General features: G+C 42.5%; 1 protein-coding gene across 5 annotated transcripts in view; it reads right to left on the reverse strand.

Moving 5' to 3' along the window:
* Positions 1-14,513: 14,513 nt before the first annotated feature.
* Positions 14,514-16,133, reverse strand: part of Ndufaf5 (NADH:ubiquinone oxidoreductase complex assembly factor 5) — a 29,918-nt gene continuing 28,298 nt past the window's right edge. For 3 of the 5 annotated variants that reach the window (XM_026788520.1, XM_026788521.1, XM_026788522.1), the window contains 3 exons: positions 15,200-15,283; positions 14,782-14,864; positions 14,525-14,626 (listed from right to left, as the gene is read on the reverse strand). In XM_026788520.1, the coding sequence (XP_026644321.1) occupies positions 14,537-14,626; positions 14,782-14,864; positions 15,200-15,283 (257 nt within the window). In that variant the 3' untranslated portion in view covers positions 14,525-14,536. Of the gene's footprint in view, positions 14,627-14,781; positions 14,865-15,199; positions 15,295-16,133 lie in introns of all 5 variants that reach the window. The other 2 variants (XM_005365528.3, XR_003378540.1) reach the window with 2 other exon arrangements.

The raw sequence follows: 16,133 nt of genomic DNA on the forward strand, positions 1-16,133 counted from the left end.
TTAGGGTATCTACAGCCTATTTTCTTCCTCTCAAAAATGAAAACATTTGTGGGGGATGACTCAGCAGGCAACGTGCTCATCACACAATAGTGGGGATCCAAGTCTGGATCCTTAGAACCTCTGAAAGCTGAGTGAGTGTGGCCCTCAGCACACTGGGAGATGGAAACGGGACTCCCAGGAAGCTGCTGGCTAGAGAAATCAGCAAGCCCTGGCACCAGGAAGACACTCAGCCTTAATATATGAAGTGAAGAGGGATGGAGGAGATCCAGAGTCAGCCCCTTGCCTCTACATGCACACATACACAGCTGTACACATATACGCCAACAGAAACAGAATCAAAGCCGGCCGACGGATGTAAGCCTTTAATCCCAGGACTTGGGAGGCTTAGGTTGGTGGATCTCTTGAGTTCAAGGTCCTTCTGGTCTCCTAAACTAGTTCCAGGACAACCAGGGCTACACAGAGAAACCTTGTCTAGAAAAATCAAAACAAAACAAACAAACAATAAGAAACAAACATATGCGAGTACATCTCAGACAGGTGTCGATTTAATCTCTGTATGTATTTATCACCTTCTGCTCCAAAACAAAACAAAACTAAAACCCAAAACCAGAAAACTTGAGAAAAGCAATAGAGAAGATGATTTTCTCACACAGTTTCAGTTTTTGTCTGAAGCAGAGAGCAGAGCACAGCAACATGTGACGAAGGAAAGAGAGGAAGAGGCCAGGAACAAGGTTCATCTCAACCCCCTCCCTCATCTCTAGTTAGGCCCTACAACTCACAGCCTCCACCCACCCCCCTCAACCAGTCAGGATCCAGTCACTTCCCTGAAGCCCCATTGCTGACAGTCAAGCCTTCAGGAGACAGCACATTTCAGATTCAAATCATAACATAAAACTTTAATGTCAATTAACCTGACGACCCGTCAGGAGCAAGTCACACTTTGAGCAGAAATGAGCAGAAATTCATGACTTCAGGAAGAGGTCCAAAGCACACCAACTTCCCTAACATGGTGGAGAGGGGGGAATGGGCCTGGGGCAGGGACTAATGGCTTAGGGAAAGCTCTAAAACTGGGAAGTGCCAACAAGGAAAGAAAAGCCCAAGGGGCACTGTTCACACTCCAGCAATATCCCAAGCAGACAGAACAATATTGCTGCATACAAAATGCAGAGAAATGAACAGGGCTTGGGAAGCCCCTGTGGCTGGAGATGTGCTCAAGTGGTAGAGTGCTTGCTTAGCATGTTGGGAGTCCTGAACCCTTACCCTCAACCAGGTGTGGTACGGCATGCTTGTAATACCAACACTCACGAAGCCAGAGGATCAGAAACTCAAAGTCATTCTCAGCTGCCTATTGAGTTTGACACCCGTGTTCCACAAACACATCGCAGAGTGGACTTCCCATGTCTGGGTGAGTCCTTCCCTGTGCATCTGATAAAGTACGCGGAGGGAAAACTAGACATTCTTTGGTCCCAAATAACTTTTTCAAGCAGTTGTCCCATTAAGCAATGATGGGCACCCTTTCCAGAAGGATCAAGATCATCTCGGATGATCCGTGGGGATGGTACAAAGCCAGAACTCACACCCTAGACTCCCCAATCAGTAATTGAGATGGATACCAGAAAGACAACCCCCGGCCCCTCTCTGGTTTTTCGAAATAGGGTTTCTCTGTGTACCAGTCCTGGCTGTCCTGTATGGTGAGCCCACAAGTATTACACAGCCAGTGTACAGCTGACAGACCAATAGGCAGACCCACGGGATGTGCATATGTACACATTCACATGGAGAACCTGTTCAGCCGAGCTGCGGGAACACTTGTCTTTTGGATAAGTCACTGTCAGTTCTGTAGAAATCTTGTGAAATCATGACATTTCTCCCTTCTATAAATAATATCCCAGCAGTGAAAACCTGACTTTTTCTGTAGGGCGACCAGATACCTTTCCCCACACCATGATGGCTGGTGTGAAAGCATTCGCGCAGTCAGATCTTTATTTTCATAGCCAACATCTACATAAATCTAGTCCCCCACAACTTGTCGTTATTGACAGGACTCAAACAGCAGACGCAGGAAGGTGTAATCTACTGGTCTTCTGCTCTGTCTTAACGTTAAAACTGCTAATATTATGTATTTACCCTTAGTTTCAATTAACATAGGATCATAGCCCAGGAAATGAACTGTTTATACAGGGAAAAGGCCTGAGTCATTAAAACTAGTTTTAGAGAGAAAAATTCTCACTTGGGCATCCTACTGGAGTCAAAAGTCCCCAACAGAGATTTCTTTTAACTCCATCAGCTAGACGCTAATGCAAATCAAGCCCACAAGTTGCTATGGCTACCAATGCTGTGTTCCCATCTGCTGGGGAGCTTCACAGCCACGCCTCTCTGAGACGTAAGGCACCTCCTTGCGGGTTTTTTTCTTGTGATTCTGTGAAATGTGTATTTGATATTATTGTTACCACCTATGGGAATGCTAACTTGTCTGCATGCCTATATAACCTGAAAGCTGTGTGGAGAACGGCCCTTCTTTTTTCCTTCCCTTTCCCATTTTTCTTCATCGTCCAAGGAATAAAAAAAATACAGAAAGAACGTAAGTTTGTTCTACCCCTCAGATTCCTTTCCTCAACCAGTTTTCGACTGCCAAAGAGAATCTTAGCACCGAGGGGGTGCTGAGGCTGGAACTCAAGGCCCTCCATAGCCCTGGAACTCACTTTGTAGACCACGCTGGTCTCGAACTCACTGAGATCAGCCTGCCGTTGCCTCCCAAGTGCTGCAGTTAAAGTCATGGGCCACCACCGCCCAGCTAAAAGACAACTTCTTGAGAAGTTGGGTTTGGGGTTCACACATGTAAACAGGAGTCTGGGTTCTTTTTCAAGCCAATCAATAAAAGGCAACCTCAATGATACCCAAAGGTTTCTTGACTCTAAGTCTATTTTGGGGAAAAAGTATATTTCTTTGCAACAAGAAAAATTTAGAACTAGTCACAGGAATATGAAAAGGGAATTGTTGAGCGCCATGGAAGCGTCTCAGCATTTTTTCCTGTGGAAATCACCAATCCCCTATACCCTGGCATAGGGTATATATATACTCTCTCTTCCCTACCCTGGCAACCAGAACATGACACAGGTCACCCAGATCTCAACAAGAGCTCGCTGTCACTCTGTTGAGAAGGAATGCATGACCAGCAACTTCCAACTTTTTTTTCTAGCTTTGGTGCCTGTCCTGGACAGGCATGGACAAAGTGTGAACAGCTTACTGAGGGCAGAGGGTGGGGGGGACCAATGCTCTTCCGCACCTCAGGAAACTGGGTGTCCCAGTCCAGAGAAATTGGGACCACCCTGAATGTCCCAGAGCCAGGGCAGGATTGTGATGGATTAAGGACTCCTGCAACACTGAATAGGAAGGTGACCATAGAGGAGGGGTCTAAAGGTCTCAGATACCCCATTGAGCAGTAAATCACATCCCAGCTGAGGGGATGAGGAATAGGGCCTTCCCAGCAGGTAGCGTGGATACTGCACCTAGATCCACTCAGGGACAGACACCTGCAGCAGGCAGCCAAGATGGATTTTATTTTTTTGTTTTGTTTTGATACAGGATCTCACAGTATAGCCCAGGCTGCTCTAGAATCCACTATATAGTCCAAGCAGCACTGAACTCATGGCACTCCTCCTGCCTTAGCTTCCTTGGTGCTGGAATAGCTCACACCTGGCTTGAACTTGGTTCTTAATCAAATGTCAAGCTATTGTTCCATAGGAAACAGGTAGGTTCGTTTTTCATATAATTAAAGATATTAAAACAGCAACAGTATGCTAAATATAAACTGTAGTAAAATAAGTGTATAGTGAGACATATATGTGCTTTTCATTTATTCATTGTGTATAGTATATACACATGTTCATGGTTCATGTAGGAGTGTGTGTGTGTGTGTGTGTGTGCATGTGCACATGCGTATGTGCATATGTGCCCATGTGCATGTGCCAGAGGAGCTCTTTGATTCTGATAGGCTGGCTGGCGAGCAAGCCTCATGCTTCTCCCACAGTGCTGGGTTACAGAAGGCATGAGTGCTAGAGATCCGAACTCAGGTCTTCGTGTTTGCATACTGACTATCAAGGAGCCATCTCCTCAAGCCCTGTTCGGTTTTTGAACAGTCGGCAGTTACTATACACATGCCAGCTTTTTACCACTGTGCTGAAGAAGGTGAGATAAGCAACTTCTGGGGAAGATTTGTTGGCGCACCTTTTGGAAGTTTCACACTATCCTTGATTGGAGCTATGGTTTGGGGGTCTATGGTGAGACAGCATCACGGTGAGGAGTCTGCAGTGAAGACAGCTGTTCATTTCACAGCAACCAGGAAGCAAATGACAGGAAGGTGTGTAAGAGCCCAATATGTACTTAAGGACATGTCCCAAGTGACCTTAATTCCTTACATTAAACTCTGCTTCCTAAAGGTTACATACCATCCAAGAGTGCCATTATCTAGAGACCAAGCTTTCAACCCAAGAGCCTCTGGGACACATTTAAGATCAATCTTTGTGCTCCTTTATGTTGCAGTTGGGAATTTAATAAATTACTAAATGACAAACTTGTCCATACCCGCTTTTCCTCTCTCAATGCAGTCTAAAAGCCTCTTTCATAGTAAGCCCCCTCACATAGCACACATCACAGAGCACGCAGTTCATCTCACTGACTGCTGAGCATACACCACACAAACACAGCAATGCTAGAGGACAGCTTTGTAGAGCCGGGAGGCTCCAACCCAGGTCACCAGGCTTTCATAGCACAAAGGGCCATCTCGCCAGCACAACACACACACCTTATTACCAACCCAGCAGCAGCTAGTCCTTCAAGATTCCCAGATGTAGGCTGTGGGGGCAGCCAGTGATAGAGTGCTTGCCTAGCAGGAGAACTGGGGTTCCAACCCCGCACTGTTTTACCAAGCAACTGATTGAAGTTTCTAACACCTTAAATAAAGGAGTCAAAACTAGGTTTTTGTGATTCTGTTTCCCTTCTCAAAGAAACCTTATTCTTCTGTAAGGTCTGTATCTTTTAAAACTCCTGGAAGCCAAAGTAACCAATAATTCTGGGCATAGGAGACAGGCAAGAGTTTTGGTATTGGGTTGTGTCTTTTGCAACACACACCAGTCTATCATGACCTGCAACATGAACACTCGAATGAACACATGCAGCGTGAGAGGTGACCCTGGGTTTGTGAACTCCATCCTGAGAGGCCTGAAATGAGCACCCCCTAGGGACCCCAACAAAGTTCACTTACCATTCCTTTCCCCACTCTGCCGGTGAGCCGGGTAAATGTGCCAGGGTTGTGCCAAGGGAGCTAAAGCACCTGCCTTTCCACTTCTGTACTACCAGCTCAGTACTGCCAGCAGCAAGTCCCTTTCTGGAGGACACGGCTTTCTCAACTGCAAAGTGCAACTGCTCTAGGATCTTATGACTCAAATTTCAAATGCTTGCAGGGTAGCTTCTCAGATGAGAAATTAAGGTCTACAAAATACGGGGAAAATACTTTTAAGACCCTCTTGTGGCAAGAAGAGCACTGCTTGAATTCTTACCTTCTTTTCTATTTGGTACTCAGTGAATTTCATCTAGCATGTATGCCTGTTTTGATACAATATCTGCTTCCTATTTTGTGTGTTGGGTGTGTGCTTGTGTAAAAGACTATTCTAATTTTTATTTCATTCATCAGAAAATATTTGCTAAAGATGAAAATGATTCATCATCACCTTATTAAAGCATTTCTGCAATATGCAAGCCTTGTTTAGATTTTGCAGAGAAGCAAAAGAAATGTCTGAGGTCATGTGATTTAGTCTTCTCATAAAAGGAAGCAGGAAAGGGAAGTGTGTATCTGGTGAGAATTGTGTATCTGCAGGTAGGTGACCTTGCAGCCAAACCCAACAAACCTGAATCCCATAAGGTGGCAGGAGAAAACCAACTTGCAAAAGCTGTCCTCTGAGCACTAACCACACCTGTGCCCCACATGCCTAACTTTTATATAAAAATGAAGCCAGGTAGAATGGTGTAAGACTCTAATCCCAGCACCTGAGGTATAAGCAGGAGGATCAAGAGTTTAAGGCTTCCTTAGCTACACAGTGAGATGGTGGCTAGCCTGGGCTATATCAATATATCAAAATCACAATATTTCAAAAATAAATAACTCAGTGATTCACATAGTACCTAACTATTTATTAACCGGGCATGAACAGGAAGCAATTTCATGGAAGACCAATGGGCATCACAAGAACAATCAATTTATTTTTGAAAATATCTTTAAAACTTTCTAGATGAGAGCTAACACATGTCACAATTACTACATGCCAGGCACTGTTCTAACTAGACAGACTCACTCATTTGATCCTCACAAGTCTTCCTGGGAGAACACCGTGCCACCATCCTGATTTTACAGAAGAGGAAACTGAGGTCAGGTCACTCACTCGAGACCCAGGTCTTAGCTATTGTGCTGTCTTATGGGAGGATCAAGTCTGTAGGTGGAGATTCTAACAACTGAACGTTGAATCTCCCAGAATGATTCAAATTATTTAACAAGCCTCTACAACACCTGACACCACTGTGCTGAGTGAGGATTTCCTAAAGCAAACTTATGGTTTTGATAAGAGTATGGAAGACTGGGTGTGGCAGGGGGAGGGCTTTCTTGAGACTTACAGAGGTTCTATGAAACAGTCACAGGTAAGATAGCCACTAAATTTTACCCTCATACCAATCCACACCTTTTTTTAATAGTGCCTACTACTAGCCTATGTTAAGGCAGGCAGAACATTTAATGAGCCTGGGCTTTCTAGGCTAGAAATGACAAACATCATGCTATTCTCTGCTGTGTTGTGCACTAACAAGAACTTCTAAAGTTTGTTTCAGTGTTATCTAACTTATCGGTGTCAACTACATAATGATAGAAGGGAATTCAGTGGGAAGGCCTGACTTCAGAAGCCAGGCTAATCTTAACTGCCATTCTGCAGGGCATTTTGGTGTAGAATGACAGCTAGATGCCTTCCTGGACTAGATGTACACTCTCCTATAATGTGATGCTCCTTCAGTTTGGCTACAAATTCTGCTTTGACCTCGAAATCCTACTATCTCGATCTCTAGGGTGAGTCCCTCACCTCAGCATACATCTCCTCCTAGTCCCAACATCTGTGTTGTAACCATGCACATCCAACTACTGTTTTCATCGATACTCAGATTTCTGAGGCAACAGGCCGTCTTTAATTCCAACTGAGTGGCTGATCTTAGAACTCACAGCTAAATGTGCCTGATACTGCTGTGTTCATCTGAGTTCCAGTGTTTGTATTCATTCTATCTCTGTGCTACTAGAACTATGGGTGTGATAGTAGTGTCAGTGTAGGAGGTGAACATTTAGCTGAAGATATCAGACTAACTTTACAAACAGGAAACGATGCAGAAAGGACAAAGTAACACAACTTCAAATCAGGGTAGGAAAATCGAAAAGAAATTGAGTTGGATTGAAAAAACAGTTGAGCTGAGAGTACATGGGACCTAGAAAGTGGCAGGCAGAAAAATATGCAGGGACCAAGATTCTGAAACAGGATGGCCGGGTGTATGCTAAGGACACAATCCTCTCCCTAGTTCTTAACTCATAACTGGTTAGGGTGCACAGAGTCTTTGCCACCAAGACCTAAACCAAAGAAAAAACAGGAGAAAAATGAACTTATCACAACAGTTTTATTTTGGCCTGTGGTTTTAGAGGCTATAGTTCCATGGATGCATGGCCCTGCTGCTTTAGGCAGCCTCACATGGAAAAGGCAATCAGAAACAAAAGTTGTTCACCTATGTTGCAAGGGGCCGCTTGTTTGTCCTGACTGCCCAGTCCGAAAATAATCACACAGAAACTGTATTCATTAAATCACTGCTTGGCCCATTAGCTCTAGCTTATTGGCTAACTTTTACATCTTAATTTAACCCATTTCTATTAATCTGTATATCACCACTAGGCCGTGGCCTACCAGTGAAGTTTCAGCACATCTACCTCTGGCCACGGATCCATGGCATCTAGAGGCCTTTCTCCTAGCATTCCGTTTAGTTTTCCCCACCTAGCTCTGCTCCCCTATTAACCAATGAAAGAAACACATAGACAGAAGACCCTCCTACACCAACCTTATGCTGCCAGAAACCAAAAAGATTCCAATGTGCTTTTCAAAGCCACACCCCTAATGACTTATGTTCTTTCCATTGGGTCCCATATTCTAAATGTCCCATCACCAACTAAGAGAACCATAAATAGGACTAAGCCTTCAACACATTTACCTGTAGAGGTCATTCAAGATCCAAACTGTAGCAGGTGGGTAGGAAGATATAAAGAGTCTGGAGGCTCATGTTCTTGTCCTCCACAAGGTGGCAGATGTGACTTATTGTCAACTTGACTGGATTTAGAATCGCCTAGGAGACATAATTCTAGGCATGTGTATGTTGGGTAGGACAAGACCCACTGGTTAGTTAAGGTTTCTCTTGTTGAGAAGAGACATCATAACCACAATTCTTATTAAAAAAAAACATTTAATTAGGGTGATGGCCAATTATCATCATGGTGGGGAGCATGGTGGTGTACACAGCAATATACTTCCTCCAACAAAGCCACACCTCCTTATAGTACCATTTCCTTTGGGGGCCATTTTCTTTCAAACTACCACACCCACCCTTAACATAGGCTGGGTTCCCACACTGCATTAAAAAAAACAAAACCAGGGCAAGAGAACATGGTGTGTAACAACATTCATCCTTGCTTCTAAACTGTACATGCCTCTCTCACCAAAAAAAGGGAAGCCCTTCTGGAAGTTTCTTCTGTCAAGTATTTTGTTATTAGCAATGAGAAAAGTAACGAATGCTATGAGGTAATTAACACACTCCACCCCTCCCCTATTCAAATCCAACTCAGGAAGCATCACTCATACCTGGTAGGCAAATGCTTTACCACCAAACTATACCCTTAGCATTAAAACTGCTTTGTTCTGCCTCATCACACACAGCAATGAGGTCAGATACTACTGTCTCTGCTATTTATGTGAACTTGCAAAACTCACAATCTCCACAGCTGTCTCCTCACCTGAAAAGTGGGATAATGGTACTAGTATTTCATAGGAGCTACAGATAATTATGATGCTTATCAACAGACTAACTATCTGCCAAGAGAATAATACTCAGAGCTTTTTTGCTGTTTGTTATTTGAGATGGGGCTTCTCTGTGTAGTTCTGGCACTCACTCTGTAGACCAGCGTGGCCTTGAATTCAGAGATCTGCCTGCCTCTGCCTCCCAAGTGCGGGGATCAAAGGTGTCTGACACCACAGCCCATCAATACTTAGAGCTTAAAAAAAAAACCCATGGCATTGTGGAGGATAAAGGAAGTTATTTTGAACCATGTGTTTAGCTGACTTTTCAAGAAGCCAGCAGACAATCTGACCTGACTACAGATGCCTCTAGTTGGTCCTACACAGAACTGCCACTGCCACCCGAGGACCAAACATCTCCAGTGCTTGGGTGATTTGCAGCTATGACCTAGTCATCTGGGTAAGGAACTAGGAACTTCTGTAGAGTCCAGAGCACTGTCCAAATGTCTATTTCGTTAGGACTAGAGAAAATGTGTTCTGCAGAAAATACAGGCCATCCATACTAAGTGCAAAAGACTGAAACTCTCCTTTACAGCTCAGAAAATTGTTCAAAAAATGCATTTTGTGTCTGGAGATATAGGTCATTTTTTAAGAATGCTTGTCTAGCATGCAGTCCTGGGTCCAATCATATCATTTGGGAAGTTGAGGCAGGAGTATTAGAGATTCAAGGTCATTCTCAATTACATAGCAAGTTACATGTTTGAGGTCAAACTGGGGTACATGGGACACCGCCAGGATCTAAAAAGGAAAAGGAGAAAAGGGAAAGTGGAAGAACCTAAGGTAAGAACAAAGTATTTCTATACTTCTTTCCCAGTTTATCATCAGATAAATATCAAACTTAACTTTAAAGGGAAAAGGACTACCCAAGTTAGAGGAAGATCAGCATGATGGAGGAAAATGTGAACCAAGTCAGTGATACAGATCTGTGAAAATACCAGACTGCAACCCATTAAACAGGGCATCACCAACAAAAATGTCAAGTAAACAAAGGTCCAAGAAACTGTAAGCATAGGAAGGCATCCCTGGTCAGTTTGTCTTGGGTTCCAGGTCCTGGGGTCAGACTGGATGTTCTTCTCATTTCAGTCTGTCCAATGGCTCATAACCACTTCCTTACCTCAGTGATGGGTTTGCTTAGGCCATGATTCTCAACAAAAGGGAAGTATATGGAAATGCTTGAAAAAGTCAGTGTTGTAGAAAGCCATCCTGGGAGCTCAACATGCTTTACTATCTTTATCAGAATTGCTGAGGCTACTCGAAAGTGACCTTCATCTGAGAGTCTAGTCATTCCTTCCTATACCTTCCTCCCAGTTGTATTTCTATACCAGGGTTATTCTCCTGGCTAGGCTTATGCTATAGAGTATATATAGTGTGGAAGTTGTCTTCTATGCTGAAACTTTGTAGTAATGTGGCAGCTTTCAGTCACCCACAAACCTTTGAGTAAGCCCAATGAACTCATTGGCTCATCAAGCTTGACTTTGGGGCTGAATCATTTCTTTAGTCCATTGCTGGTGCCTTCTCCAGGATAAGATGACTTTCACATCTCTACAGTAAAAGTTCACTTGACACTCAGAAACTTGCAAGGTGGGCTGGGAGCCTCTCCTAAGACTGAACCAAACATGTAGTCTTATGTATGAAGATCCTAAGGCTAGACAAAATTGCTAGAAACAGGGTCAGGGCTAACCCCAGACCACCTGATTCCCAGGCCCCTTTCTTGTATTTTTAGGCTTTAGCTAAAAAGGCGGCCAAATTCTCACATGGAATTTCTCTCTTCCCATTCTCCCATTCATAGGTAAATCTCGTAACTGTTCTTGACTCTCTGCCAATAAGATTCTGACATGCTGAAAACAATCCCCATACTTACAGACTAGAAACAGGCTGGGTTAAACATGCTACTTTGGAAGAGTATTTAAGGGGCTGGTGAAATGACTCATTCCCAGTACCTGTGTAGGAAAGGTTACACTCACCTGTAATTGCAACTCCAGGGAATCCAATGTTCTCTTCTGGATTCCATAAGCACCTGCACTCTTGTGCATATGTTTACACAATATACACATAACTACAAAAATAAATCTTAATGGGAGGGTGGAACAGGCTCACAGAGCATGATCAAATCTGGGTTTTAAAAAGCACATACAGTTGTTTTGTCTTATCCTATTTTATTTCGTTAAAAAGAAAACCCATACTATTTCCATACACTCTGTTCCTTTAACAGCCTCCTAAGTATGGGGTACCATAGCGCCATCTTAATAAGAAGCTGTCAGCAACTCAACAGACAATCAAAAGGGAACCAACTAAAGAATCCATGAATGTACCCATAGTTCACTGAATTTTCAAAGTCAGTTTTCACAAATTCTCCCATTTCACTTTGGAAACTGCCCCAATCACACTTCCAGAAAACTATCTCTAATACTTCTAGAAACAAAATTTGAGTCTCACTAAATGAACCCTGGGAGGCTTACTTGTTTTCTGAGATATCATGAAATCAAATCTACAGGCAAAATTATCTTGGGCCTTGTGATCTCTGAGAATAAATGCAATAGGGTACTTCATATGACTTTTACCTAATTTTAATAACAGGATGTTTACCCTAGGTACCTAACTTTTCCCAAAGAGAGTACATTAGTTACTACTTTGTAAAAATTACTATAAGGCACAGTGCTTAAACGACAAACATTTATGATCTCAGTTTCTGTGGCTTTGCTGGATAATTTTAACTCAAGGTCTCATGAGGTTGTAATCAATGTTAGCAAGGGTTGCAGTCATTTGAGACATCCCCAGTACCAGAGGACCTGCTTCCAGGCAGGTTCCCTAACGTATCAGTTGGCAGGCACCTTCTGCTTCTGACCCCTATATCCTCTCCATGGAACTGCCTGGGAAGCCTCAAAATTCAACAGCTGGCTTGCCTCAAAGTGAGTGATTGAGGAGAGACAGGAAAGAGCAATGCCTTTCAATACCCCTGAATGTCTTTATTCGTTCAATGTCTCAGATTCAGGGTACTCAGGGAGGAAACTGAAGCTCCATGTCTTCATGCTCCATGCTATATGTGTAGCAATGTAAAACCACAGGCTAGCAAGAGCATTAGCTTTTCATTTGCTATAATGCACCAGGGCCCAATGCACTATTTTCTTCTCCTTCCTTTTGTCTCTCTCCCACACCAAATATCTACCCCACCCCCAGATGTGTACTCCTATTTCTTTCTTTCCTAGACAGAGGCCAATCTAAGGCAAAATAATATTTACTATTCTATCCCCACCTAAGAACTACATAATCAGAATAAAAATTGTAACATGTCTGCAATATGTATATACAATGCATATACAATGTGTATATATACATATATATAATACACATATACAATAATAGCCTTTATCATTGGTGTTTCCACCTAGTGGATGAAAAATATTTTGAAAGGGGATCAAAAAAATAAAAATGTAGCCGGGCGATGGTGGCGCACGCCTTTAATCCCAGCACTCGGGAGGCAGAGGCAGGCGGATCTCTGTGAGTTCGAGACCAGCCTGGTCTACAGAGCTAGTTCCAGGACAGGCTCCAAAGCCACAGAGAAACCCTGTCTCGAAAAACCAAAAAATAAATAAATAAATAAATAAATAAATAAATAAATAAATAAATAAATAAATAAATAAATAAATAAATAAATAAATAAAAGTGTTTACTTCAAAGCTAGAGAGATGGCTCAGTAGGTAAAGTGTTTGCACCAAGCCTGACAACCTTAGTTGGATCCCAGAAACCCATATGTTAAAAAGAAAGAACTATCTCCTGCAAGTTGTCTTCTGACTACAACAGGTGTGGGCCCCTTCAACACAAAAGAATAAATAAATAAGTGTAAATAATAAATTCTTTTAAATGTTTATTTTAGGCTGGAAAGCTGGCTTAGTGGTTAAGAGTACTTATTACTCTTATAGAGGGCCTAGGTTCTGTTCCTAGCACTCATGTGGCTGCTCACAACCACTTGTAACTCCAGTTCCACATACACGTGCGCACGCACAAACACACACACATGGCTCCTATCATCCACTTCCTCTACGTAGGCCCCATCTCCTAAGGTTCCACAAACTCCCTAAACGGGAGCAGTAGTTAGAGACCAAAGCTCCAACACAAAGCCCTGTGGGCACATTTCACTGCTTCCAAATTTTCTGAGCCTGAGAGGATGAGACAGTGGACTTGGATTAGGATAGCAACGGATCTAAAATTAACAAGGAAAGCCTGACTGTAAACAGATTTTTTTAATCACTACACCAGGATGTTTACATGAGATTTTGCCTCTGCAATTCTATAAAATATTCCTTCTCTTAAGATAAAGTAGTGTAGAAATCATGGTGATCCTACCTAGACCACAGAAGTAAAAAAAAAAAAAAAAAAAAAAAAAATTCAGTTGCTCTTATAGTAAGAGAGGAGGAGCTGGGGAGGTGGCTCAATGTTTAGAGCACTGGCTGCTCTTGCAGAGGATCCAGCACTTACGTGGTGGTTCACAATCACCCTTAACATTGTTCCAGGAGATCCAACGCCCTCTTCTGGTCTCCGAAGATACCAAGCATACACATGGTACAAACATGTAGGCAAAATACACATACACATAAAATAAAACTTTAAAACCTTAAAAACAATATCAAAACTAACAGCAACAAAAATAACACACTCAGGGAAAGGAGGTGGATCTAGTAAAGAGATGTTCTTTCAAAATCCATAATCATATAGTAGTTTTGTAGAATGTTCAGAATCCTCTGGCCATCTAGACAAGACAAACGTGTGACAAACACCTACATGTGGTAGAGCATGCCTGTAATCTGAACACTAAAGGCAGTTTGAGTCCAGCCTAGTCTACATAGTGAGTTCCAGCCCAGATAAGGTTACACAGTAAGACCAGTCTCCAAAATCAAATAAACAAAAAGAAGTGTAAGAAATAATTTTGGCCTCAGTGTCTACGGCAGTCACTATGAAAAGTGCTTCCACTGCACAGCACAGAACTCTCCAGAACCTAGCAATTTCCCCTCCTCTCACCTTCAGAGCTGTGATCCGCCCACAGGGATAACAAAAGGCCAGAAGGCAGAAAGGTACAGAATGCTAGTGTGAGTAATGTTTTCCTATCAAATGCACATATTTCTAGTTTTACCTCAAGCCACCCCCTCCCCTCCGCCAGAGGAAAACATTTCCTTTGCTTTCAGGCTGAATCTGCAAAGATGCCTAAAACACTAGGTAACAACATCCTCACATAAATAGAAACAATGAGAACCTGGAATAGTTACTAAGTACGGATCAGTATTAGGTTGCTAGGAAATAGCTTAATACATTGCTTCTTGCTTCAAACTGCAATAATTTAGATGTGAAAGTTATTCATTTCTGATAAAAATTCTAAAATTCATTATAACTGAATAAATTATTTATTCTTTTTTTCCCTGTGACATGACATTATTTAGTTTTGCTAGTTCTCCAAATGACACAGTTGCAGAGCCTCTTTCAGCTGGCCTTGCCTGAAAACAATAAAAACGAAAGATATTAGATATAGATAAGCCCAGAGTAATTCCAATCATGTTATGCATAATAAAACATACCCTAAGTCAATCAACAATGGGAAACAAAGAGAAACATAAACTCTCTAGGAAAAGATAGACCTTAATAATGTTACCTGAGAGTCATGGTATTTCCATCCTATCATGTGGTAGATTTGGTAAGTGGCAGGTATGGAGCCATCCTCATTTCTGTACATTTCTAAAAAGACACACATGGTTAAATTCTGGAAACAATCAGGTCAGAAAAAGTATCTGCTCAATAAAATAAAATCACCTATTTTAAAGAGAAATGGGCACTAAGATAACTGCAGGGCTGAGAAAGAATGCTTTACAGAAGAAGTCTTAACACAGAGAAGCTGACACTTTGGAAACAAGAGCTGTTTGGAAACAGATACAGAGCTAGGATCTGTGTTTAGAGAGAATAAAACCCATGAAGCCTGACAATATCTTACAAGAAGGAAACAGTACTGTGGAGCCAACAGCACACAGCACAAACCCCTCCGTGAGCACAGGTAGAAAGGGTGGGCAGCTCACCTCTGTAAACCGCTGCAGCTGCCAGCATCGTGTCTCGGTGCAGCAGGGCTTTTCTGTTCCAAGAACAGTTGCTCTCACCCATACCTAAAAATAGACTACAGTTTGAGAAAACACTGCAAATACCCTTGCAGCTCAGGATAAAGACATGATCCATCTTATCCAACAGTGTACCTATCATCAGTCTCATCTACCTTCAGATGACAGTTAGTCTGCTTTCTGACTGCAGCAAACCTGCTTGAAGCCTCTTCATTATTAAGTCAAGGGTATGCTTCTTCCCACAACAGCCACTGTCTATTGTAAGACACCTTTAGACTCCAGATGGGTCACAAACATTGACAAGTGCCTTTCAAAGAAAACCACATCTTACACCCTTCTTGTGATGCTGTGACAACGCCCTCCTCCTTCTAAGCAGCATATATAATTACAAGCTCAAAATTTGGAAAAGGACTCATTAGACAAGACCAACGCCATGTCTTCAAATTTTGTGATATTTTACTAACACTAGATTTAAAAATTATGTGCATTCCCTACCAAGGCACTATCTTAGCATTTTAAAATTAATCTTCAGACCTCTTCCCTTATTTTAAAATTTCAAACTGTTTCCCTAAGTTGACGGTAAGAAGCCATTTTTACTGACAATTATTATTTTTTTTTTGTTTTTTTGTTTTTTTGGTTTTTCGAAACAGGGTTTCTCTGTGGCTTTGGAGCCTGTCCTGGAACTAGCTCTGTAGACCAGGCTGGTCTTGAACTCACAGAGATCCGCCTGCCTCTGCCTCCCGAGTGCTGGGATTAAAGGCGTGCGCCACCATCGCCCGGCTGACAATTATTATTGTAGAGCTAGAGAGATAGGTGGTACAGTGGTTGCCTAACATGTGTTCAAGAGGCTGGGGATATGAGTTAATGGGTAACGTGCTTGCTGTATAACTATGATCTC

Source organism: Microtus ochrogaster, unplaced genomic scaffold (assembly GCF_000317375.1).
Source record: "Microtus ochrogaster isolate Prairie Vole_2 unplaced genomic scaffold, MicOch1.0 UNK3, whole genome shotgun sequence".
Classification (NCBI taxonomy): domain Eukaryota; kingdom Metazoa; phylum Chordata; class Mammalia; order Rodentia; family Cricetidae; genus Microtus; species Microtus ochrogaster.